This window comes from Falco biarmicus, chromosome 7, assembly GCF_023638135.1.
Source record: "Falco biarmicus isolate bFalBia1 chromosome 7, bFalBia1.pri, whole genome shotgun sequence".
NCBI lineage: Eukaryota > Metazoa > Chordata > Aves > Falconiformes > Falconidae > Falco > Falco biarmicus.
Genome location: NC_079294.1, coordinates 52,694,562 through 52,720,252, shown reverse-complemented (window position 1 = coordinate 52,720,252; position 25,691 = coordinate 52,694,562). Strand labels below are relative to the sequence as shown.

The 25,691-nt window shown below is 38.6% G+C and overlaps 1 protein-coding gene across 6 annotated transcripts in view; it reads right to left on the bottom strand.

Annotated features, from left to right (window-relative positions):
• Positions 1-25,691, bottom strand: part of OTUD7A (OTU deubiquitinase 7A) — a 146,914-nt gene that overhangs the window by 62,885 nt on the left and 58,338 nt on the right. For 5 of the 6 annotated variants that reach the window (XM_056346789.1, XM_056346793.1, XM_056346795.1 and 2 more), the window contains exons 4-6: positions 16,769-16,900; positions 3,319-3,477; positions 240-394 (exon numbers count right to left, since the gene is read on the bottom strand). In XM_056346789.1, coding sequence (XP_056202764.1) covers positions 240-324 — 85 coding nt within the window. In that variant the 5' untranslated portion in view covers positions 325-394; positions 3,319-3,477; positions 16,769-16,900. The remainder of the gene's footprint in view (positions 1-239; positions 395-3,318; positions 3,478-16,768; positions 16,901-25,691) is intronic. The other variant, XM_056346790.1, reaches the window with a different exon arrangement.

Genomic DNA, 25,691 nt, shown 5'->3' with positions numbered 1-25,691 from the left:
CTTTCAAGGCATGACTGTTAATAACCTAAAGTACAGCAACCTAACATTAAGAACATTTTAAGACTTTTGCTGAAAACACCTACCTTAGTATAGTCTACTGTCAGCTTATTTCAAGAGCTGACTTACTAGTGAAGATGCTAAGAAATGTCTGTTTCTATAAATGGAGCTTTCTTTTTACGGCTGGTTCTTGCTTTAAGCAAGCAGGGAACACAGGAAATTTTTGTGTCCTGAAAGCTTACCTTCCAGTAAGTCTCTTGCCAGACCTGGTTCTGCCCCTGTGGACCGAACAAAGTCTGACAGGACTGCATCCATATCAAGAGTCATGTGATCATTCAGAGATGCTGCCAGACATGCAGCAGCCGCAGGACTCACTGGTCAGCTAGAAGGCATCCATCTGTGCCAAGGAGAAAAAGCAACAGGATTTTAGAATGTACCCTAAATGGATGTAAACCACATTTTTCCTCTCTTCCCCAAACATGACTACTACAAATGCTAAGACATTCAAGTTACAGCATATTAAAATAAACAGTATTTGTCATCCATCTCTGCCTTAGCCTAGAAGCTGTTGATCACTCACACTACAAGGTTTTCTCTTTCTTAACATTTCAGATTTTTATTGATTTTTCTTATGTGCAGCTTGTAAATAATTCTGCAACTCAAAGACTCCAATCCAGCTAAACACAGGCACTGTTCATACACTGTAGTTTAGCAAGTATTTAAATGTTTGGCTAGCCTAGAGCTCTTTTGCCTTACAGAGATCAGTATTTGTTCTTGTATTTGCCTTGTCAATACCACTTCTGTAATTTATAGTTTCTTCACTGTACTGGGTCTGGCTGGGATGGAGGTCATTTTCTTCATTAATTTGCCAGAATTGTGGCTAAACTGGTGTTGATAACACCTCAATATTTCAGTCATCGCTAAGCAGTGCTTACACAGCTTCAGGCCTTCTCCACCCCCCCAGTGACCAGGCTGGGGGTAGACAAGAGACTGGGAGCAGGACAGCCAGGACAGCTGACCACAGCTGACCAAAGGGATATTCCAGACCATATAACATCATGCTCAGCAGTAAAACCGGGGCAGAGTCTTTCCAAACTAGCCCTTGCTCAGAAACTGGCTGGCCATCAGTCTGCTGGTAAGTGGTGGTGACTTACCGTCTTGGCGTCACTTGCTTTTCCCATCCCCCCCCTCTTTCCTTCACTTTAATGAGTGTATCGTGATCCATGACGGGGTTTTTCTTGCTTTTGCTGTTTCGATTCTCTCTCCCATCCCACTGTGGGGTGAGGAGAGTGAGTGAGCAGCTGGTAGGTGCTTAGCTGCTGGCTGGGGTTGGAAACTCCAGGTCTTTATACATCCCACTCTGGGATTTGTTAATGGTCACTTTCAGCTTTTGCTGTTTGCTGTGTTATCACTTCAGGTTTTGTTGTCTGAGAGCTACGACAAAAGCACTAGCCTTGAGTCTAATCTGGTGTTTGGCCCATGTATTGCTGCCATCCCAGTACTCTGGGAATCATCTCATGGAGTCAGTTGACAGTTACAGCTTTCTCCTCCAGGAGCAACTTCCTGCGGAAATTAAGAATGTCATCTCCTCCTCCGGGGCCGATGTTTCCTGCCTCATTACGATGGCCCCTCCGTTTCTGAAAGCTCCCTGTGTATCTGCGGAAGGGTTACGCCTGTCAGCCAGGCGGGCACATTACCCCAGTGGCACAGCAATCAGGTGATACTGAGGCCCGCAGTCAGAAATCGGAGGGTAGGGAAGCCCAGCAGCTGGCAGCCCTGGCTAAGGACCAGGGAATCGGCAACGGGGCTGGAAAAGAGGCAACAATCCACAGCTCTGGAGGCAGCTCCTGTTAGGCATGAAGGCAAGGTATTCCCTCAGGCTACTAAGGCAAGTGGACCACCCCTGAGGAAGGTATCCATTATCTGAGGGAATCAGTGGTGGTGGAGGTGATTTACAGCAACCTGGATAACAAGCAGTCCTCCAAAGATCTGGACAAAACCCAGTGCATGTGGGTCATGTGGCGGAAGTTTGTATGGAACACGCTGACACCATATGCCAGCACCCTGGTGGTAACGGACTGGACAGACACCAAGGTACCAACTGTGGAAAGACTGGCTGTAGTTACATCTTCAGTGGAGAAGCTACCCCCCCCCAAAACCATATCAGAAACACCTGCAACACACACATGGTATAAACGCTCGGACAAACTGATGCCCTGCTGGAACAGGCAGAAAGGAAGGGTCTGGCAGGATTTCACCCCTGTTCCTCTGAGATGCAATTAAGAGTACTAATTAACACAACCAGGGACACAAAAGCCTTTACTGGTTTTATATCTAACTCACTATGCCCCCCCCAAAAAAACCCAACCCAACCCAGCCACCTATCCAGGGCTTTCTAAAAGAGTTATTATTGCAATATCCACTTAAACATAAGACAAAAGCACCACTTTTTTTTTTTGCACAAGTGGAGGTTTCCTTCCTGGAAGAATTTGTTTGTCCTGAGGCACAGCGACAGCAGCCTACCACAAGAAAACCAGCACCCCAACAATATATCATTGCACCGGGTGCCTGTGGCCAGGCTCTGGTACCAGGGGCTGCAGGGCTGCCCTCTGTGGGGAGGGGGCTCCACCAGTTCCAGCTGACTCTGCAAGAACCCACAGTTCAGCCAAGCTGGTGGCAGCTCTCTAAAAACACTCCTACTTCACAGGAAGGCAGAAGGCTGATTTTAAAAGGAAGAGGAAAAACAAGGCACTGATATTACAGTAATTTATAAGTTTTACTTGGTTTATTGTTTTATTTTGTTGTACGGTTATCTATTGATGACCAACACTATAGCTACTGTACAGTTTTTACTATTTTTAAACGGTCTGTGGGGGCAATCTTACCAGGGTACTCTGCTGGGGGCACAGTCACCTGGGGACCCATTAGGAAGCAGATTGTGTTTTGACTCAAGTGAAATGCGACACAATGTCCAGCACAGGAGGCTTTCTTGCCAAATGCATGGCTAACAAAATACATATGCCCTACTGCATTTTCTACCTACTTTTCTGATCCTGGAAAAGTGAAAGCCATCCTTCTAGGCAATATACTCTACAAATATCAAGTAAAAATTAAAGCAGGCACTTCAAGAATAGCTGGTGTTAGACAAGCTATTAAAGACAGCTGGCATTCAAAACACACTAACTCTGTACTTCTATCCTGCCTGCACCGCTGCAAAACTAGTGGAAGGCAAAGGAAACACAATGAAGTTAAATGATACACAACATACTCAGAAGCATGTTTTACTTTCATGCTTGTTATTCATCATCAGTCAAAGTTTACCTTTGAACATGAATTAGATTTTTTTCCCGTTAATTCCTCCTCACAGGCTCAGTTGGAACTTTACCACGTGCCGAGGGTAAGGACTAGCATGGAGATTTCCTACTGGTAGTAGATTATATTGGTTGGCTCTTGCTTGTACGACAGCTACAGAGAAATAAACTGTGAAAAAAATTGGAAACCAGTTGATTTCACTGTTCCCCAAATGAAACACACTCCTTTCCTACTCCACGTGCAATTACCTGGTTATATTTTACCTTAAAAATGGAATGCCTTTTTTTTCTCAGAAATTGCCCTTTTCTGCAAGTACTTATCTCAGGTAAAATACAAACATCATTTACCTTCTGCCCCAGGAAGGTGGGGTCTTTTTTTCGGCCTCATCCGCCAGGACTGCCTGCAAAACCCAATTTACCCCAACAAGTTGGAAGTGTGTGGGCTATGGTTACACAATTACCTATTTTTCAGTATCAAAGCAGATTACACTCTTACTAATCTTACCCACTTCACAGTCTTCTGGCCCCTACAATGTACCATGATTTATACCACTTCTACATTTATGCTTGTATACTATTTATACAGCTGTATATTGGGGCTGCATGAGGGTGGCAGGGGAAGCGATCCTTGCCCCTCTATTCAGCCCTGCTGAGACTCATCTGGAGCACTGGTCCATTTCTGGTGGCCCAACACAAGAAAGACGTGAACATACTGGAGCAAGTCCAGTGAACTGGACATCTGGATCCCACTGGACCAGGGAAACACTTCTGAAATGTAACATAATGAAAAAGTAGTAGCAGAAGGAAAGCTGGAAATATTGAGGAGGCGAGTTAAAAAAGGAGCGCTGACACTTCAGGAAGAGAACTACTTTAACGGATTATGGCCAAAGTTGGCATCTAAGCTTTGTAGCAACTGAATATATTTCAATGCAAATGCAGGACAAAAATGCTACTTTTATTTAAAAAAAACCAAAACCCAACAACTCATACATGGATCCACTGTACTAAACAGCACTAACATCCTTACAAAAAGATCACCAGAAACTGAATACTATTCATTTCTTTAGTGACTTGGAAAAAGAATGAAATAAGTCTTAACCAGCAGGATGAAAACATATGGATCAAGCTAAAAGAACCTACTTCAGGTGAATGATACAAAGCATTACTGAATTTCAGATAATCAAAAGTGACTCAGTAGTATGATGACTGCTAAATTAAAATGTACCAGCTGGGCACTCAAGTACAGTCACTATGTGTGGGGGCCAGACTGCTCATAAATTTGGAAAACTGAAGTGCATGTCAGTCTGAAAAGTCATTTCATGAGTTGTCTCAGTATCAGCATTACTTCAGTATTTTCACCAGTAGTATTGAAAAGCTATCCTTTTAACAGCAGAAAATCAGTCTCTTTCTGCATTTATGACACCACCCCATCCCCTCAAAATTGCCCCTTGATTACGTCATCATCAGAACATATACAGTAACCGTGTCAACAGACACATTTAATTCTTAACTCATCCCAGCAAAGGTTATATAAGCTGCCTGCAAGGATCTTTACTACAAAAGAGGTTCTTTCTGGTAAGGCAGAAATTTCTTTATATAGAAAAATGGTAATATCTGTGCATTGACAGCTGGTGGAAACACAGCTCACATGCAACAGAGCCAGAGATAAAGCTTGCTGTTGTTTTACTGAAAAACAGTAATTTCAATAAAATACTAGCCACATTACATTATATAATGATAAACAGCTGTACAGGTAGAAAACACCTGTCTTGCGTTGGGTGCCAAGGTATCACACCCAATCCAGACCCTACAAATCCATGACAGTGTGAGGAAAAAGTTTTTTAGTTGAAATCTCCCTCAATGCCTGTGCACTATGCTCTATAATTCTCTAGGCTCTGGGTCCTGCAGCTGTGCTTAGAGCACCTGTACAAAAATATCCATGCTATTTAATTCTTCCTGTTACTCATCAGACCTTAAATTAACAGCACAACATAGATTAATAGTGTTTATCCAGACAGATGCATCTGAAAAGATGGAAGAATCAATGACAAAACATGTTAATGAACGTTAAAACTGAAAGAAAACAGAACAAACCCAGCACTGGTTAGCTGTGTTGAATTACCTCAAAATGAAATAAGATCTACAGGACTGTGCTGACTGGGGCCGGACTCCTGCACCATCTCCATGCAAACTCCAAATTGCAACAGTGCTGAATTAAGTACATCCAATGTTGTAAGAGACAACTACACATGCAAGTGAGAAGCAACCAGCTGTGGAAACTCATTCCTCATCTGCTGGTAAGGCCTCACAAAGTCCCTGAGACATTAAAAACTGAGTGGGGTGCTACCAAACCCACAAATATTAACAGCTATAGTACAACGAAAACACAAACAAAATACCCCTACAAAAACCCTCTCCAAATCTCAAATGCTACTTTTCCTACTATCACAATATTTTACTGCTAGTACTAGCTACTAACTATGTACTAACTATTTTTTCTTTTTTTCATGCAGCAGACATCATCCCTCTACCCTGTTTTGAAGTCATAATTGTCACAGGTGGCAGGTGGTCTGGCTGTTACTTGTACTACCTCACCCTGAAGAAAAACTTACAAAAAGTCTGAATTATGCATGTTCTACACTCTGAAAGCAAGGAGCAGAGTTAGTAGGATCCTCCTACATTTGAACTAGCACTACTTTTTTTCCCCAGAGGAAGTAGTTTTCACAGCTCTCTAGAACTTAGAGAAAGAAAAGCCCAACATCCCCCCTGCCAAACAAAAAAGAAGTCTTCAAAGAAATATTATCTTTGTCAGAAAATTACTATTAGCTCTGAAAACCCGCTCAGATGGAATAGTGAAAACTACTAAGCAAAAAAAGAACATAAATTGCAAAGGAGGAGGCAGTGACTCAGAAGCCAGGTGGCTGCCTGACCTTACTGTTATTACCAGGTGAACACAGTCTCTCCTCACCTACAAACCCATCTCAACACCCTTTGCTCTGGTCAAAGCATTAACCAAACTTACGCTTCACTTATACACACCTGGAGGAGACCTAACACAACCATCCATGTTATAGCCACCTGCCAACACGCGTCACTCCCCTTGCGGTTAACAGCATTGACACACACACCAGCTTGCAGTTTTCCTCTCAAATGTGTCCCACATGAGACACAAACCACATTTTGAACATTCTTGACCCTCAAAACACAATGAAGACCTTGGTTTTCACTCACTTTCTAGCCAGATTTCTTCCCTAAATAATTTCTTCTTTATCAATGCAAACACAAAAGGCAGTGAAAGGGGGTAATTTGTTGCATATTGTAAGAAAAGGCATTTGTAAAGTATTTAAAAAAAGAGATACTGATTGCTTCTAAATGTTAAGATGGTTTAATAGGACTTGAAATCAATTTAATATGAACTCATTTGTATTTGATCTTTTCTTTTCCTTTAAGTACCTCTCTCAAAACTGAGCCATACTTGGAAGCAGTCTTCATCTGAATCTAAATTTGACTTCTTCAAAATCAAATAGCTTCACCCAGTTAAACAACATGAAGGTGTGGGTTGGTAGTTTTTTTACCAAAGAAGCAGAAACAGATGCACAGAGCTAACTAATAAAGAAAGCAAGTATGTTAAAACAAATCCCATGCGTCCAGAATACAAACAGCTGACAAAACAGAAGTGAGGAACAGAAAGAAAACAGTGCACAGTGGACAAATCCTCAGAAAGACATAATAACCAAACTGCAACAAAGACCTTTCACTTTCATAATTTTCAAAGAAAGGCTGAAATAAGCTCCATCAATAACATGCCTAGTCTCAGTGCTTTAGAAAGCCAGTGGAAAGACTAACATCAAACCAGTCCCCCCACACAGTTGTTTTTTTTCTTAATTTCCCTGCATTGTGACAAGGCTAAATACCTATTAAGATTACTGATTCCTCTCAGCTGGTTTGGCAATAAACAGGCTAAGTGCAGCCCACTCGTGTGTTGAATGTGCATGCCGCTTGCATTTTTGGTTGTCAGGCAGAAAGACTGTGTTTGTGCACAGCTCCAGACTTTGAAAGTAATTCTTTCTGAAATGCCATGTTTGATCGCAAATATCATAATTCTACAATCTTGACAATATTATGAAATTGAACTGATGCACTAAGTAAGACCATTTCTCAGTGAAGCATTTAAACTTTTTGAGCTCAGGCTGTATAATTTCTCATTCTTTTCTGCCTGCAAAATGTATTTACTTAGTTTCACAGAGACTTTAATTTTTTGTAAGCTAGAGAGTTTTTATGTGGTTATTTAATTTCTAAAGCCGCTCCCACTCTTCAATAGATAACACTTTGCAAAATGTTCATATACAAGATAAAAACTATTAAGGAAAAAACTGTAATTAAACCATCAAGTCCGTTACAGAAGATTTGTTTAGGCAGGGAACACCAGCTTTAAGGGAACTCTTAGTTAATGTAGGCACTCAGCTTTTCAGATTACTTGGTAGGAATACCATGTATATGTAAGAGTAGTTAATTGTTCAGAGTATTCGTTGCCTAGGTAAAACATGATTAAATATTAAAGGACCAATCTGAAGTATAGAAAGATAATGCTCTGCCAGGAGTAGCTGAAAGGAACGATATTGAATTTCTAGTATTTTTGCACCAATGGAGACACAAGTCTTGTGAATACTTATAGGAAGCCTACCTTATTTCCAACATGAAATTTCTCCCTACACTTTACTTGTGTTAAATTTAACATTATTTAACACGCTATGACCCTATGACCTTGATGCAGTTTGTTTTTTGTATTCAGAGTAATGCTTCAAACTTGCTTTTTTGCAGTGTTCCCCTGAATAGCTGGGGCCTTCTATCACTATGCTTTTATTTTATTTCTGCACGGATAGAGTCAGATACATGTCCAAGATATAATTGGGGAAAAAAAATGAGAAACAGTTACTCATACAGATGTGTTTCTGTATTCCAGTATTCAAAATGAAACTAGAAGGTAAAACCAGAAGTCAGATGTTGGCAAAGCCTCTTCTGGAATACTGAAGCAAGTTCAGTAACAGGTTTCAGAGAGATCACTTCAGACTGAAACAGGCAAAATGAAAGGCTACAGATCATCAGAAGTTAAGTGTTTTATCTTAGGACAAGTCACTAGAAGGGCCTGGATTGCAGAGCCAATGAAACAAGGCTGAGAACTGGACTGAGACTGATCTTCAGAAATACACCGAGTCCCAAGCAGACACAGGCTGGAACTAAAGACGGGGCTCCCAGTGACAGAAGTACTGGGAACAATCTTTCCTTAGCAGCTGGGGGAAAAGTACTGAATTATTTTTAAAAATAGTTACCTAAGGTAAAGTACAACATCCTGCAGTGATAGGAAACCAGACTTTAAAAAAATGGGCAGTTTTCTTGCAGTCCTGTGGCCTGTTTTTTTGACACTAACGAATAAGCTGAGTTTCCAGGAAACTCTTCCAGGGGTTATTCTCACTGGGCAATGCAATAAGGTTGTCCTCATTGCAATGTTAGAACAATTTCTAGATGACAAAAATCTGTATTGAACCTTTTCTGGTTTTCTCTATAATTTCCACTTGGAAAGTTATGTAAGCAAGTCACACATGCATAGAATTTACTTCTGTAAAAGGACATACACATATAGATGGGATTTAGGTACAGATGCAAGGAAAACATCAGAAGATTAAAGGTGAGATTCTTCCTGAAAGCAAATTTATACACTAATTTACACTAGTGAAAAACACCACCTTAATTTCACAGCAGTATTTTATAATCCCTTTTTAAAGGTCATAGTGATTATATGTGAAGAACTGGCATAAGAACAAATTGTCTCTTTGGAAATAAGTCTTCTGCATAGTTTCTGATTTTCTAATAAACAAATGTGCAGCTTATATTACAATACAGACTATATCGCAAATGTTTATCTTTGTATGTAAATATTGAGGATATAATATGTTGTATCAATAATAGGATATGTGATAGCTTAAACAACATACTAAGCTTAGTTGGAAGGGTTTTTTCCTTTGTACAACTTGACCCTTTTTTTTAAAACTAACACTCTAGTGGTAAAACATGTAAGCACTAGCTACAGGAATTCACACATTTTACTAAGCTGATGATGATTATAAATCTGACAGGTAGTTTTATTAAAAAACAACAACAACAACAAAAAACCAAAACAAAAAAACCTACCCCAAAACCACACCAAACACAAACACTAGTATATGACTGCAACACTAAAAATATAACAACATTTAGGGTTTTTGGTGTGAAGCGGGCATGGTAAACACATACATGTTAGAAGTGTTAACACCTCTCATAAAAGTAATGTTCTTCTCTACATCTACAATTCTCTACATTTCAAAGGAACTGAATGGCAAGTAAATGCTATTTGCCAAGAACATATGTCTTGTTTTGTTCCCTGCCAATTAGACTGCTATTCATTTTCGGCAGGAAAGGAAAAATTAATACTTTTTACAGGGGTAAGAATACTGTTAAAATATTAGACTCCAAATTCTAACAGAACTACTGGTTCAAGATACCAAACACTGAAGAAAAATGAAAGAATTTCCAAAGAGCTAAGCAAAGTATATGCAATGAGAAAATTTCATTGCTGTTTTACATTATTGCACCAGTAATAATGTAAGGTGTAAACTGGAAGCACATATTAAGTCGCACTCATTTAAAGCACCTCTATGCAAATCATTGTAGCAGCAGTTCAAAAACCCACAGAACCATGGGCTTAGTTTTAAACCCATGCTGAAAACCCTACCCAAATCAGAGAGAAAAAGACTGTGCTGCTTCGGTGCCCCAGGCAGTGTGACAGACCAACTGCTACTGAACTGCATCACCTGCCTTGGCATTTCTCCAAGAATTTTACAAGTCCCAAGTATCCTATGAGAGGATTGAGGAGTTTTTTCTTTATTTCCCTCTAGCAATAAAATGATCCCCATTCCGTCACAGCCTGCATCACTGCTGTGCAGTCCAAATTTCTGCCTGGAACTTACAGTTGGGGCCCAGCTGAACTGCTGTTTGCAACCTGGACTGTAACTATGCAAAAACAGTTGTAGCCTTTTACTTGTAAGAGCAATAAATATGGCTTTTGATAAAAACATTTTCCCTTCGTTTCCCTAGTACTTCGCACTCTCCTTGGTCTTTAGATCCTTTCCTACAATTCTGATTTAAAAAAACATTTTTCATAAATCAAAAGCTCTCTTACGTGACAGTGGGACAGCTGGGGGTAGAAGTGTTCTGCTGACAGACCACAGCATGGTCATTTAAGACATGGTATTTTTTTACCAACTGTAAAATTTGCTCACTGGTCTGAAATGTACTTTTTCCTCTCAGACTCAGAAGGAACAGCCTAAATCAATACTTCTTTGTACTCTTAGCCTATGCTCAGAGAATGATAGTTGAGGCTAAGAAAGATATTTTATTTTGATTAGTAAGGTGGCAGAAGACAAGACTACTACTTATATCAATGCACCATACATAAATGCAAATATAAAAAGCCCAACCAACCCCCCCCTCCAAAAAAAAACCAAAACAAAACACCCGTCAGTCTTAAATTAGCACCTCAACAAACCGCACAGGCTTGTTCCAACACACTACTATCAGCCTTGTTATTTATCTTTATTTTGCACTAGGGTAAAATCTTGCTGGTACCATCCAGCACAGTTGAATGTTTGGGTATGGATGACCAGAGCTGTTCTGTCACCTTATCTTCTTTTGAAGCATTACAACATATTTAGGCTAGAGAAATTTACAAAATGATGTACAGGTACAAATCCTGGCCTTCATGTTTCACTTGTAACTGCTGATCCCAATCAGCCATAAAATGCCACTTGGGATCATGCACTGGGTGAAGGAGACGCAGAAGTGTGGAAGATAACACCGTGTTAACACTTCAAAGTTGTCTGCTGCAGGTACCTTTCCACTTTTAAATCTAGCCTGTTTCAAGACGACTGACTATTCTCCTGCTACATCATCACAATGGTTCTCTGTCACTGACAGTACAGGTGTGGCTTTACAGACCTGCCCAGCTTCTGACGCCTGTAGCCATCTCTGAGTGTGTATTTAGTTGTGGACATTAACTTGGAGTGAAGCCCTGCTTGTAAGAGAACACAAGTCAACCTTTTTTTTTTTTTTTGCATGTGTGTGAAAATTATAATGCTAGGAAGTCATAAATGGACTATAATATTGCTTCTTCATATAGTCTGTTGGTTTACAGAACTAGAGAGCATTACAGATTACAAATCAGGCAATCTCCCTGCATTTGCACAATGCAGATGCAGTTATGAAGTTTGTTCTTGTGCTGTTCGTTTCGAATCTGTAACCATCTCCTCCAAAAGCCACACACAGCTCCTTGCCCAAAGTCTGCATAATTACGCCAACATCTACTGATGGATAGTTAAAAATAATAATACTAGTCTACTTCAAATTTTCAGAAAAGGAAATAATTCTAGTCAGGACACTGTTACAAGTTAAAAAGAAGCTACCTGAATAATCTCTCTACTGAAATGCTCACGCTATTTTTTATTTGAAAACCTCCAAATGCTTCTGAAAATGTTAGTTTGAATTAGCCTCACATTTGACAATTGTTTCATTGTTTGTGGTTTGTTTCTTTAATCCTGAAGGTTTAAACTTTGTCAGTTTAGGATCTGTATTTGTTTAAATACCAATGGATGAGAACCTCTGTATGGGCCTTCATAAATTTGCACTTTGCTTAGTTCTCCTCTTCTTGATGTGTTTGTATACTGATAATTAAATTTACTGCTTGCAGAAAGAATAGTTTGTTTTCTCATTTTTATCAGTCCTTTGAACTTAAATGGCCCAGCAATTTGACAAATACCTTTACCAGAGATTTGCTGTTATCTGGAATTTCAAAGAGGTTTTTATGTGTCAGTATGAACCAAGTATTTAGACTGCCACAAGCTGCGTGTCATTTGCAGATGAGTATATTGCCCACCAATCCACTACTACAGTGACTACACTAAATCAATAATGCTTATTTTTGTACTACTATATAGTACAACATAATCACTAAGGTAGATTTATCTGAGGTTAAGTCAAAATTGAGAAACACGAACTTTAAATTCTGAAAGGGGAAATTTCAGCAATGCCTACCTTTCTCAGAGGGGAGGAGAAAAAAAAAAACAAACAAGAAAGAAAAAGGGGGAAAATATTTTTCTTGAAAGGTGTGTATTTTCATATACAATCCTCTTCTGGTCTCTTTTCATTTCTTTGTTTGTTGGCTGGTTTTTAACAAGTATTAGTAGTGACTATAGCACTTCATCCTAAAAGCATGACGATTATTTTTTTTAAATCAAATAAAAAATAACCAGGAGGAAGAACTCCGTTTCAGAGAAATTCCAAAGCAGAAGCTACATACTGTGGAATCTTTTAAAATTCCAGCCTGACTGATGACAGCTGTGTAAGACACTGTGCAACTCAAAATTTAAAAGGAGATTACTCAACAGCAGCTCTAGCTATATGAAGAAAGGTGTACAGACTTCTAATTCAGTTTTATTTACTTATTTACCACGATCCAGTAATTGGAAGGATGAAAACAAGCATGTGGGATTCAGAGAAAAGTTATGTCAAAGAGAAGAAAGCAAAGGTAAAACTTAACTGCACTGTCTAATATACCACACAAATTCATTCAGCCACATAAAGGTTTGTAGCTAGTGCTACTCTAGATACGACATGGTATCTTCTGGGTTTCAGCCACTGCTCCAGAAGTGTATGGGTCAGCATCATATTTCTCATGAAATGTGGCTATGGCAGTTGATACAGAGCTTTCAAAATGGCAATACAGATCCACATGTAAGCAAGGTGCTTGAATCACCTCTTTCTACCTATAATACTTACCAGCTGCATATTCAGGTACCTGAATCACATCTGAAATATACTTGGGGATTTTTGTTTGTTTATTTAAATGTTCACCTTAATTTGTCAAGACTGCACAAGGCCATAAATAAAGATAAACAACTGAACAGAAATTTTGACATCAAGTTTTTCCAGAAAATTCTTCAGTTCTCAAGACAGGCTCTTCCTAGACACGATGACTTCAGCTGGGAAAATGCAGTGTCCCAATAAACACATTCAAACAGAAGCTCACTCTGTCTCCTAACAAACGTATCTCTCAAGTGACTGAGTGGCAAACAACAAACGTGGTTACAAGGAAATATTCCACACCTGTTGTTCACTCAGGAGGTCCTGGCTCCCTCTGCAGTGGTTTCATTGTTCCCAGAGATTTCAGGCCTTCAGCTTCTGCAAAATCTCTCTAGCATTGCCCTAACTTGCACAGCACTGATGCTGCCTGCAAGCAGGATACTCCAGTCCACCAGAAATTCAAATTTGACTGTAAATCACCGGACACAAGGCAGCTTTTTCACATAAAGCATAAAGCTGCTTAAGCCAAACACTCTCAGAACAAATCTCAGAGATCATAATAGACTTAACTGAAGTTAAGAGTAGATGCTTACGCTCACTCCCCTAGCACAGAATTTTAAAGAGAGCATATCTCTTAAGTATTTTACTTTTATACTTTGTACTCACCCCAGATTGATTACTTTGCCAGCTTTGCACCTGCTTTGTTTTAAATAGACCTTTATCTTCAAATAGCTTCCATTTTTAGCTGCCAAGAATATTGAGATGAAAGCCAGTTTTTAACTTCTCAGTCAGAAGAACATCTCCCATAGAACTAAATGTATATTATACACTTTCATCATAGATGAAGTGGACCTAAATTTTACAATCTGTTTTTTTACAACTAAGCCCATACTGCTCACAGAACTCCAATGATAGAAACAAATTATTATTCAGGAAACATACTGTACAAACCATACCATTTAAACTTATCAAAGTGCTCCTCAGTCTGTACTGAGGTAGGAAGACCAGCTCCTAAGTCATGAAAGCATCTTTCATCTACCTCCATTCAATCAGCTGCACTTGACTGAATTCTACCACCAGAATGGCAAATCACTCCGTTAACAGGCACTGCATAATTACATTATAGAAAGGACATGTGGTCACAAGTTATTTGCAATAATAACCACCCCTTTCTGCAAAATCTGTAAAAAGTGTTTTAGAAAGTGGCTGGATGGTTAAGATCTTGACAGCAGATACAGTTATAGTGATAGATTAAAAGTCATTAGTTAAAGCAGCAAAAATTATGATGACTATCTAACAAAAGGTAACATGCACTAGACCTGATGGCACAGTAGGGTATTTATATGGTAATTATAAAATCTAGGCTCTTAAAATACGTAAGACAGGACAACATTTAGTGACTAGTAAAATTATGGGCAATCTACCTTCTAAAGTACAAAACACCAGAGTTATAGGAACAAAAGGTGAAGAACAAGAAAAATAAAAGCTCTAATCGGGCATTATTACTAAGGTTTTGTCTACACAATGGACCTCAGGAAAATTAACCCAAATTAATTTAACTGGATTTGTCCATGTCCATTAAATTCCTTTGCAAACACTTTCATCTGGGAATAAAAATGTGGCCTTAATTTGGTTTGGCTCATCTTGCCTTTGAAGTGAATTAAACTAAATTCACTGGAGGCCACTCTAATCATGAATGGGAATGTGCACACAGAGAATTGCTGGGATTTAAGCTGCCCTCTCTAAGCTCCTACACTTAGTTAACTTGCATCAATTTTCCTCAGTATCTTGTGCAGACAAGCCCCGAACTAACAGAGAACAAGGGAAGCTACACTGAAGAGTCCTCAGTCAACACACTAACCCCCATGGGAACCATCGAAGAAGAGCTGTTATCCAAGAGAAGAGAATTGTTCAACTACTTCAGGTTCAGTTCTAGGAAGAATACCACTGAAGTTCAGGGACCAACTAGGAAGTATTTTAAAAATGCAGCTACATCTCAGTTTTCAAAAATGCTATTTATATAAAAGATCTACTATTTGCTTATTGGTTTATTGAAGCTAGATATATTGATAAAGCACACCACTAAGTCATCTTTTGAAGTAATTTGTTTAAGAATTAGTGGTTGTAACCTATTACTGGACGCTAAGATAAAAGAAAGTAGAAAAGAAAAATTGAGAAGATCACACTGTGTTCTAGAGCTATGGCACACTCCAACTAAAGAAACATTATGGAAAGTTAGAGACATCCCATGCCTTAAAATACATGAGTGCCCATAAAATATTCTGAAACTGGTAACACTGACAACTGAGAGGTCTTTTACTTGCACTTCATCACTGAGGGCAGCCTAGCAAAAAGCACAGCACCAGTCCTATGTCAGATGCACATGCAGGAAGATTAATTCATCTGCTCAGATGTTCTGCTGGCACATTTTTACAAATGTATTTTCATGGAGCTTCAGAGGGTTTTCATAACACTATGTTATTTGTATTCTGGCAGAAAGCAGCAGTGCAAGAGAGAAATGTAATGCCACTGATAAAATTGGAATTTCCCTAAAACAAAGATCTTCATTTTAAATCAAATTCAAATATCAATTATTCTTTTATCTGGGAAAGTGACAAAGAAGTAGGCAGTATTATACTGTACTGGAAATAGAACAATTAGGTTTTAAAATGCTAATCTGTGGCCTCTTATTAAATGCAGTTTCATTAAGTAACATGCATCTCTTCCATTAGAATATATCTCTACAGAAGCAATAGGAACAAGCTAGATCTTTTCCTCATCCAGAATTTTTTCCTTACCTCTCTCCCTCATTTTCCTCATTTATAAATTTTTCCTGACGCTACAAGAAGATACTATTTCCAAATATTGAACACATTCTTCCAAACGTCATCCTTTCAAATAAAGAAGGTACGCTGGGCAAAAGTCTTAACACAGTTTTCTTTCACAAAAATATATATCATATAATCCGCATGCATAAAATTTACTTCAGTACATAAAAAACAGTATGTCCGAGTAACCATTATTTGATATACATAACATGGAATTTCTTTTTTTTTTTTTTCAAGTTTCCATTGCATTAGAAGTCAAACACTTGGTCCTACAGGCACCACAAAATGATGCAACTTAACAACCAACAGAACGAAGACCAGCTTAACCACTTGCTGTTTCTTACATTTTCAGTAAGCCCCCTATTTCTACATTGCAACTCTAAAATTAATTGTCATAGCAACAGGAGTCTAAGTCTTCATTTACAATGCAGATAATCTTTTCAATCATGTTGCTCATGCATAACCCCATAGCTTCTGATGTGCAGTGTACTCAAGTCAGCTCTTACTAGGGGCTGTGGGGAGAGGGCAGAACACGGAGGGGTGGCACACAGTGGTCAGGGAGCAGTTCAGCCTCTGCTTTAGAGCAAGTTACTTCCTCCTATACTTTGCATTTAAGAACAAACGGCTGCTGCTGAAAAGCCAGACTGCTAAGATTAGTTCTGCTGTTAAGGCTGCTTATTCTTAAGGTGTAAATAGACACACAGCTGATTAAAGTTACCTTTAAGCAAGTTTTTAACTTACCTAGACTTTAAATAAGAGTTCCTTGAGGCATGTGAGAGATGGGCATTATGCTGCTGGTTTTTGGTGAGGAAAATAATCCGGTTTTGCCACAGTAGAAGGTATGAATAAGCAAAATTTTGTCCCCTGAGAAATCTGGAAAAAAAAAAAAAAGTAGTAGTATGTTAATCATCATACTTACTCTATGCTATCTGAAGAATAATAACTGGCAAAAAACATTACCTTTGACCTTAGGAGCCTAATGGATACTACTCTCAATGCAGATAAATTACCATATACAATAATATGCATTAAGAAGGTTACTTGGGCACAAGCCAGGCAATTAAAGGAAAAAAAAAAATTACAAAAGTACAAAAATATCCTGATGGCCATCCTATGTGAAAATGGTAATTCACACTTCAAAATTCCTCTAACTGTTCTCTTTCTTAAGATTAATACACCTTTGGAAGTTTTTCTTCTCATAAGCTACCAAAATCTAAGGCAACTAGTGAAGAGTTATGCAGAAGACTCAATTTACACAGCCGGTTTCTTTCATGGATAAAAGGGACAAACACATGAAGAAAGAAGGAACATTATTACATGGAATTTATTTATCTTTAAAAGAAACAGCACTTCCCTTCTCATATAACGTACTCCTATCTCTGTAAGTCCTGCTGCCTGCAAATACATAATCCAATTACTATAAGCTTCACCTTATTATTTTAAAAGGCACTTACAATCAGTTTTACTGTTTTTTTAATCCATTCACAAAACCCATGCGCTTGTAACTGAGCCCAGCCTTATCAAAATCAGGATTTAACAGATATCTGACCAAAACCTTTCATCATGGAAAACATTCCTTACAATAATGCCTTTAGAACTGGCAGAAATATAACAAGGTCCACAAATCTTAGGAATTTGTAAAAATTATTATATGAAAACAGAACATTATAATATTTCTCATTATTTCCTAGAATACATACAGAAAAAACCAAATCTCAGTAGATAATAGTCCTGATGCAAAAAATCCCAGTTGTCTATAACAACTCAGCTGCAACAGGAGGTGTTTCTGAGCTAATATATAGTATTTCATAAGATTCCTAGCCTTTTTTTCTCCTTCACTGTGATGTATTTTTATGCAAGAATCATACAGCTGAACAAAAAAAATCAATCTTCAGTTCTTTGCTGGAACTTACTTATGAATGTAACACAGATAACCTCATACAAAAGCAGATTATTTTAAAGTTCAGAATAACATGGAAAGAATAATTTCATACATTGCAAAGGAAATAAAAGTAGAAGTAAACTGCATTAGCCTATGACCCTCATCTTTCTCACTCTCACAGAATTAAAAAAAAAAATTAAAAAAACCAATCAACCAAACACAACTGTAAAACTGTCATCAATTTACAACAGTAACTTTTAATAGCTCTAACGCTTTCATAGATATTTTGACTGCAAGGGATAGAAATAACTATCAAATGTGAATATGCCTCAATACTGTCATTTTTACCACGTCAACAAACTGAAATATCTACGCTAAGAGACTCTATTAGCTATGGAGAAGTAACAAAAACCTCTGTTATGCAGCCTTCAAAATCAATGATGTTTCTGCTAAGGAGGTGTGAGTTTTATCACTGCTGTGGAAATAATCGAACAGTCAACATATCTACCTTTTTTCAGCTACATATTAACAAACAATGATTGAAACATTTTTACAGTTTTGTTCAGTACATCAGCTGCACAGAAAAATAAACCAGTTCCAACACTTGACCTACTTCAGCTGAAAGAGGACTTAACGTATGTGCTTGCAGTACATGTTTTTCTTTTTAGCAAATCACAATGTAGCATTTAAACTACACTACAAATTATTCCCTTTAGTTTGCTGTCATAAATAAGTGATTTGAAATATTACCATGGATACTATGATTGTTAGGGCACAAGGAAATGCGTGTAGCTCAGCCCTTTTTGTCATTTCTCACACACACACACTGCAGCTTCACAAATTTTAGTTTTCTGGGTGTTTTTTTTTTAGTTTTCATCTGTTTCACTGAACATTAATTTGATAGTACAGTGTGCAAGAGCTCAAGCACAGGTTTATGAAAAGCAGGTCCTGCTTGATGGAACCTGATCTCCTTCTATGACGAGATGACCCACCTAGTGGGTGAGGGAAAGGCCACGGGTGCTGCCTGGACCTCAGCAAAGCCTTTGGCACCGTCTGCCGCAGCATCTCCTGGAGAAACCAGCTGCTGGTGGCCGGGCTGGCATGCTCTGCACTGGGCAACAAACTGGCCAGCTTGTCAAGACCAGAGTGCAGTGGGGAATGGAGTTACCCCCAGTGGCAGCTGGGCACGAGTGGTGTTCCCGGGGGCTCTGTGCTGGGGCCACTCCTGTTTAACACTTTATTCAATGATGTGGACAAGGGGATCAAGTGATCTAAGCTCAGTAAGCTTGCAGAAGAGACCGAGCTAGAAGCAGCACTGACCTGCTGGGGGGCTGGGGGCTCTGCAGAGGGGCCTGGGTAGGCCGGGCCTATGGGCCGAGTCGTGTGAGGTTCCACCAGTGCTGGGCCCTGCCCGTGGGGCACAGCGACCCCAGGCAGCTGCGGGCTGGGGCAGGGGGCTGGGAAACTGGAAAGGTCCTGGGGGGCTGACGGCTGAACATGAGCCCCCAGTGTGCCCAGGTGGCCAAGGCGGCCAACAGCACTTTGTGCTTAGTTTCTGTTTAGACCAGGCTTCTTCAGTGTAAATTCTAGGTTCAGAACAAGGCCTTACTTACAGCTACATTGCTCAGTGGTTCTTTGCAAAGACTTCATTTAACTCAAGCAACATATGAAGGAAAAGATCTCTCTAATAATAAAGAAGCAATAATATTTAAGTAGTAATAAGATCACCTGAAGGAAGAGGTTTTTATGTTAAAGGCAGCCACTATCAGTATGTTGGTCCTCTTAAACAGAAATTACAAGCATCAAAGGAATTATCATTCTAGTTACGGAAAGTAGCTCTGCCACATCTACAGATGTCTGTGTTGAAAACTGTGGGGGAATGATACAAAATTTGATCAACAGCATCTGTCCACAGTTCATCTAGAAAAGATCCGACTGGCTAATGTTTCACTTTCTTGCGGACACATTTTACAGTTATGTTATTCCCCAGAGCAAAGCAGCACTTTGATGATCTACTTTTTTGAGGACCAGTTCTTGAGCACAGTCTGAAGTACTAGCACAGACAGATTTTCTTTTTGTACTGAACATTCATCACTTGAAATCTCTTTGTAACCCCTGCATAACATCTCTTGTTTTATCTATCTCCTAAATCTCTATAGTCTGTCACAAGTTATTGAAGAAGGAAAAGATTTCTCCTCTAGCTAGAAAAAAACTCTTCTTTACCCTGACTATTGGTTCTTCCATGTGAGAAATGGAACACATTTCTCCCCTTCTTGTCTTATGCTAGTTTTACTCAGAAAATGTGTGCAATGCATTGAGCTGACAGGGATATGCAGGCAGAAGCTTAAATGACATCAAAAGTGTTAGCATTGTGAGCTCTGTATAAATAGTCTTATTGATACAGTTCTCCAAGCATCCTTTATCTTCTTGTACACAGAGATTAGAGAAAAGCTCAAATGCTTAATTGTATGTCAAGTGCATAGTCAACACATCAAGAGTTCAGTACAGGCTTTTTTAAGGGAGTCTTCAGCATATTCGTGCCTTGAGGTAGACAATCCAGCTGCTATTTTAAACACAACGCCTAACTGTCTGTTACTTTTCGCTTTGCATTGTTCCTCACATCAAGGCAAAACATGTTATGGTCATTTTTCCACATTCCCCTTAAAAATACTGATCCCACCAATGCATTCGCCCCATAGCTGCAGTGACAGACTGATAGGAAAGTGCCCACTCTTACAAGTATGCTAAAAATAACAGCAGAATTTAACTTCTGAGATTCCGATTATGTACAAAAAGCAAGTCCTTAGATGCACATAACGTACAAAGAATAGCAAGTTCCTAGCTTGCCAGGCATCCACATAATCTGCTGGAATTCAACAGTAGGCATATCAGCTCAGTGTACACAGCAGCTAAATAAGCTACAGCAGGAAAGAGCTCACGCAGACACATTATGCAGCAAAACTGAAGTGGTTATTTCCCCCAACCCCATGACTCCCATCCTCATTTCTGTGGGATATGAAGTTCCTTAGTTATTGCATTTAGTTTGGAAAAATAAATTAAGAATAGAAGGCTTAATTCCTGTTCCCACTAAAAACTATGCTTAAATGTCATCTCCAAGATTTTTAGAACAACTAGAGATACAAAGGAGAAAATAAAGATATGAGATATGGAATCTGGAATGATTCATTTCACAACATTTTGAAGATGCATACTTTAAGTATAGCAACTGTGTGTTTCTCTTAAACTGGGTAAGTAACTGACAGTCTGAGAAGGACCCATTAGGAAAACTGAAAACCATGCATCAGACACATCAAGAGAAAGCACTCCTCCTCCCATTTGCACAGTATGGAACAATACACCACAGATGCAGTATTAAAGACCACCAAACAGCTCAATCACTACACTGGTGACTAAGCAGTCAGTAACGTAGTTGATCAGAACCCGAATCTTCAACTCTTCCTCAGCTTAGGGTGTCAAGCTGTAGGAGTCACGCATCACATTTTATACTGAAAAAGAACTGAAATATGACTATAATAAATTATAATGGATACTAGCCTGTTTTAAGTACTCTGAAGACACTCATTGCTACAATCACCCCAGCAGGATTAAAGCACAGTTCTTACAAATCATGTTCAATTGTTGGAATCTTTGCTTATGTTAAAAATCTGCAAGTTAGTATCAAGATTAGGGGAAAACACCATTTTTTTTTCAATTATGGGTTATTTCTAAAACTTTCTGCCAGGGTAGGGGAGGACAGGAAGGTGTAAGCATGTTATTTTTCAATGCCAACTCAGCAGTTGCACTGGATAAAAAGTGTGTCTGATGGTATAAATTAATTCGTTTGGAAGACTGCTGTAATTGACTAAATCAAATCAGGGTTGACTCTAGAAATCAGTACCTACAGAAGGCAGATTTGCAATGCTATCTCTGACAGTAAACTTCTAGCTGAGGCCAAGCTTCCGATTGATTCTGGCTCCTTTTTTCAGCTAGAAGTGCTGTTGAAGAACCAGTCTTGACAGGAGGGACTGGAGCCCCCCACTGCCAGGCCACGTCACACAGTGCGGCTGGGTTTACTTCCACATCACTGATTTGAATATGATCTGTTCTAAACTGACTGAAACTTATCAGAGTGGTGTTCGGTAGCCTCTGAGAACATTAGCAGTATTAGTCCAGTTCATATGAGGAGCACAGCTTAATTTATGTGCTGCTGTGAAGTATCAATATAGAAATGATTACAGAAGACAAGACATATGGTAAATGTATTTTTCAAAACTTGTCAGAGACCACTCACACTCCAATTAGAGATACCCTGGGGGACAATAGGAAGAGGTAAACCCAACTTTCTTCAGTGAAATAACGAAACAGCAAACTTTGTTGTTTGTGCCTTTGTCCTGGCATATTAAAGATTTTAATTTTTGGGGGGGTCAAATGACAACACAGAACATGCAGCTCTTTTTTTAAAAATAACAGCAAAAGTAGTACTGTACTATTATGATTCTCTGCATTTTGCTTGAACTCTGTTTCCTTTTTGTGTTGCAACTCCTTTTCATACTTATGTTTATACATTATAGCAAGCTATAAATTTTACTTAATTTTCAAGCAAAATGTCTTGTGTGAAATTATCTAGTAGTAAGAATGGCTCTTCATCAAAATTTAAAGAAAACGTAAGCTGCCCTAAGCAGCAAGAAAATCCCTCTTTCATTTAGTCAAACCAATTTGGTAACATTCTGTAAATTTTCTTACCACAATATGCTATAGCTACCTCTATGGTCATAGACCTTCATAATACCTTTATATGTTTCCTGTAATTCAGGCAATATTAAAAACAAAAACAAAAAATGGGAAAAACTCAGACTTAACAAGGAGAAGTGGAAGCTGATGAATCAAGCAAAGTGTTACAAGGTTATAAAGAAACATGCAGAAAAATTGTACACAAAAAAACCACATTAGCAACGAAACAGATATTCAAAGTTTGATGTTAAAATAGGACAGCCTGATTTTTGAGAGCTTTTGAACAGTTGTGACCAACTTCAACAGGATTAATGGATATTCAACATCTCTAAGAAGTAGCCCATTAGTTCTAATTGCCACTGTCGTCATCATCTATTATTTCGTTCTATGAAAAGCAGGACACAATTGGAGTTAAATATCAGTGTGTGAAACAGGAAATTTAGAAAGCCAGGAAAATTTGGAAATCGCTATTGATTGCAAAATAAGTCCAGAGGTGGGGAAATAAAAGCCTTCACCACACTGAATATTAATGTCTACAGGCAACAGCTAAAGGAAGTAATGGTGCCTGTTTTTTTTTAACTTATGTACCAAATTCACATATGAAAACAGCACCTGTACACTGTGCTGCACTACAAAAATGAAGAACAATCTCTTCTGAAAAACTGCTCATCATAGACTACCAGACAGAAAAAGAGGGAAAAATACAAAAAATTTGTATTCTCCTTGAGCCTTAGTCAACAAATGTGATGACAACATCACTCTAAGGAATTAGAACATGTTTTATAGAGCTTACTGAAAGCTTCAGCACATAAATATCTTTCAGTTCACGCTACTGCATAAAGAATTATTTAAATATATTTTTTAAACATCTCAAACACATGGATTTCAGAAATACCTGTATTTTTCTCAGCTTTTAATAACAAAAAAAGTCCTGGAAAATAGACAGATTCATAAAACAAAAAATCCTTGAAGCCATCCAAAGTGATATTCTCTGTCACACATTTAAATTTTTTGTCTTTATTTTAAAGACATATTGATCAAAATACTCTGCTCTGCTGCTGATCTGAAGCTAAATGCATAGCAAAACTGACAGGGAATCATTGCCAATTATTTTTAGAAACAATGTATCATCACTTTGGACAATAAACAGTCAATTTATTAGAAATCTTTCAAAGAAGATTGGCAGAAAATTGCTCTGTCTGACTAGCAAGTCTGCTTATTAGCCAGAAAAGCAAGGAAGAAAGAAAGAATCCTGTTACTGCTGGTTTAAAACTAAAGGATGTGGAGGTGGAGCAGGAATGATCTCAGTGATGATCTTCAATGTCAGTTAGGTGTTATATGAAATACAAATGGCTGGGGGAGGGGAGGGAAAGAGCAAAAATCTATTATTTGATGCAGGGAATTGGTCCCAAAACAACAGATTGGTAGTTTGGTAAGACAGATGCTCAGCAGACAGGCAAGACTACAGACCACATAAAAAGGAAGGGGGGAAAAATAATAATTATGGAAACCATGTTCATCCATCACCTGCAAAACAATTAAAAAAGCTGATCAAAATAGCTGCTTAAGGAGTGACCAACCACAGCGCAAGAAGCAGAGAAACAGGGCTACTCTCATTTCCCTGTTGAGTTTTGCAGAAATCTATTCGAAAAATTATGGGTTTATTGTTAATGTCAGTCCCTTTCCACTACCTCAGTCAGTTTGCCAGACAGTGAACACGTGCAATGTTCACTCATTTGAGTCCAGTTTTCTCTTATTTACAAATGTTTTGGAGTAACATCTTTCTTTCCAGTTTGCTGAACCAGTCAATTAACCAGCAGTATTCTCCATTTCATGACAGACAGAACGAGCTAACTTCTTGGAGCTGCAGTCAGTAGACATAGAAGGGCAAACCATTTATGGGGAGCTCATAATACTCTAAAATGCAAAAAGATAAAGCTGAACTTTATCTAGTTGATAAGAATTCATTTTTTTCAACCACCAGTATCAAAGTAAAAGTGGTGGTGTCAGGAAAAGGTCACTGCCATCAACTAGTCAAATATTTAAACCTGAATCTGAACTAAGCTTGTGACACCAGTATCTATGTTTTAAATAATATAGAAATGGATCTGGGTATGTGCAACATAATATATGCAACTCAGAAACTGCACAACAGCTACTATTTTCTTATCTATAACATCAATGTTTTCTGTGATGATGATCTCCAAAGACTAGAGGAACTGAAGAACTTCTCCGGCAACTTCAAACAGTCCTGAATCTGACCTGTGATTTTTTACACAGCTGATGTGACTGAATATCTAGTCCACATATATAAATCCACATCTGCTTGATCAAATTAGACTATCAGTCTCCAAAAGTAAAGCCATAGCCAAAAGGCCCAAAATTACGTAAACAACCTCCAGCAGGAGGCTGAAAATCTGGCTCTGTATTTTCTCTATAGTTTAAATGGTAGAATTACAAGCTCCAAGTAGCATGCCCTCAAACAGAAAGAGATTCAGAGAATTTATATTATAATTACCATTGCCACTTACAGAGAACAGTAAACTTTCCCATAATACTTTACCTCTTGAAAGCCAGACACATTATAGAATGTCACCCACACAACACAGCAGTGTCACCACTGAACGCTGGCCTTGGAAGTTTTTCTGTCCTATCAGTCCTCCTCCAAACCACGACAAGAATTTACTAAGTGACAGATTTCTTCACATTTTTCTCTGTTCTTCCCATAAACTAATCTATCCATTAAACACTACTGAGATGAAGACACATGCATCTGTGGAAGCAAAGACTGTAGTGAGGGCCTTTTTTTCCGTATTGAGACAAAAAGTTAAGGACTAGCATAGCTGAACCATATTAAGTTTCTTAGTGGAGAAACCTGGCTGAGGAAAGTATCCAAACTGCTAGAATTATATCACTTCACTTTCCTAACATGGAAAAAAGTAATGCTCATGATGAAAGGATTGCAGATAGGTCAACAGACTATCTGCCTCGGCTGAAATGCAGGAAAAATGCAGGACTGCTCATTTTTCTTCTCCCACATCTGCACTTCAA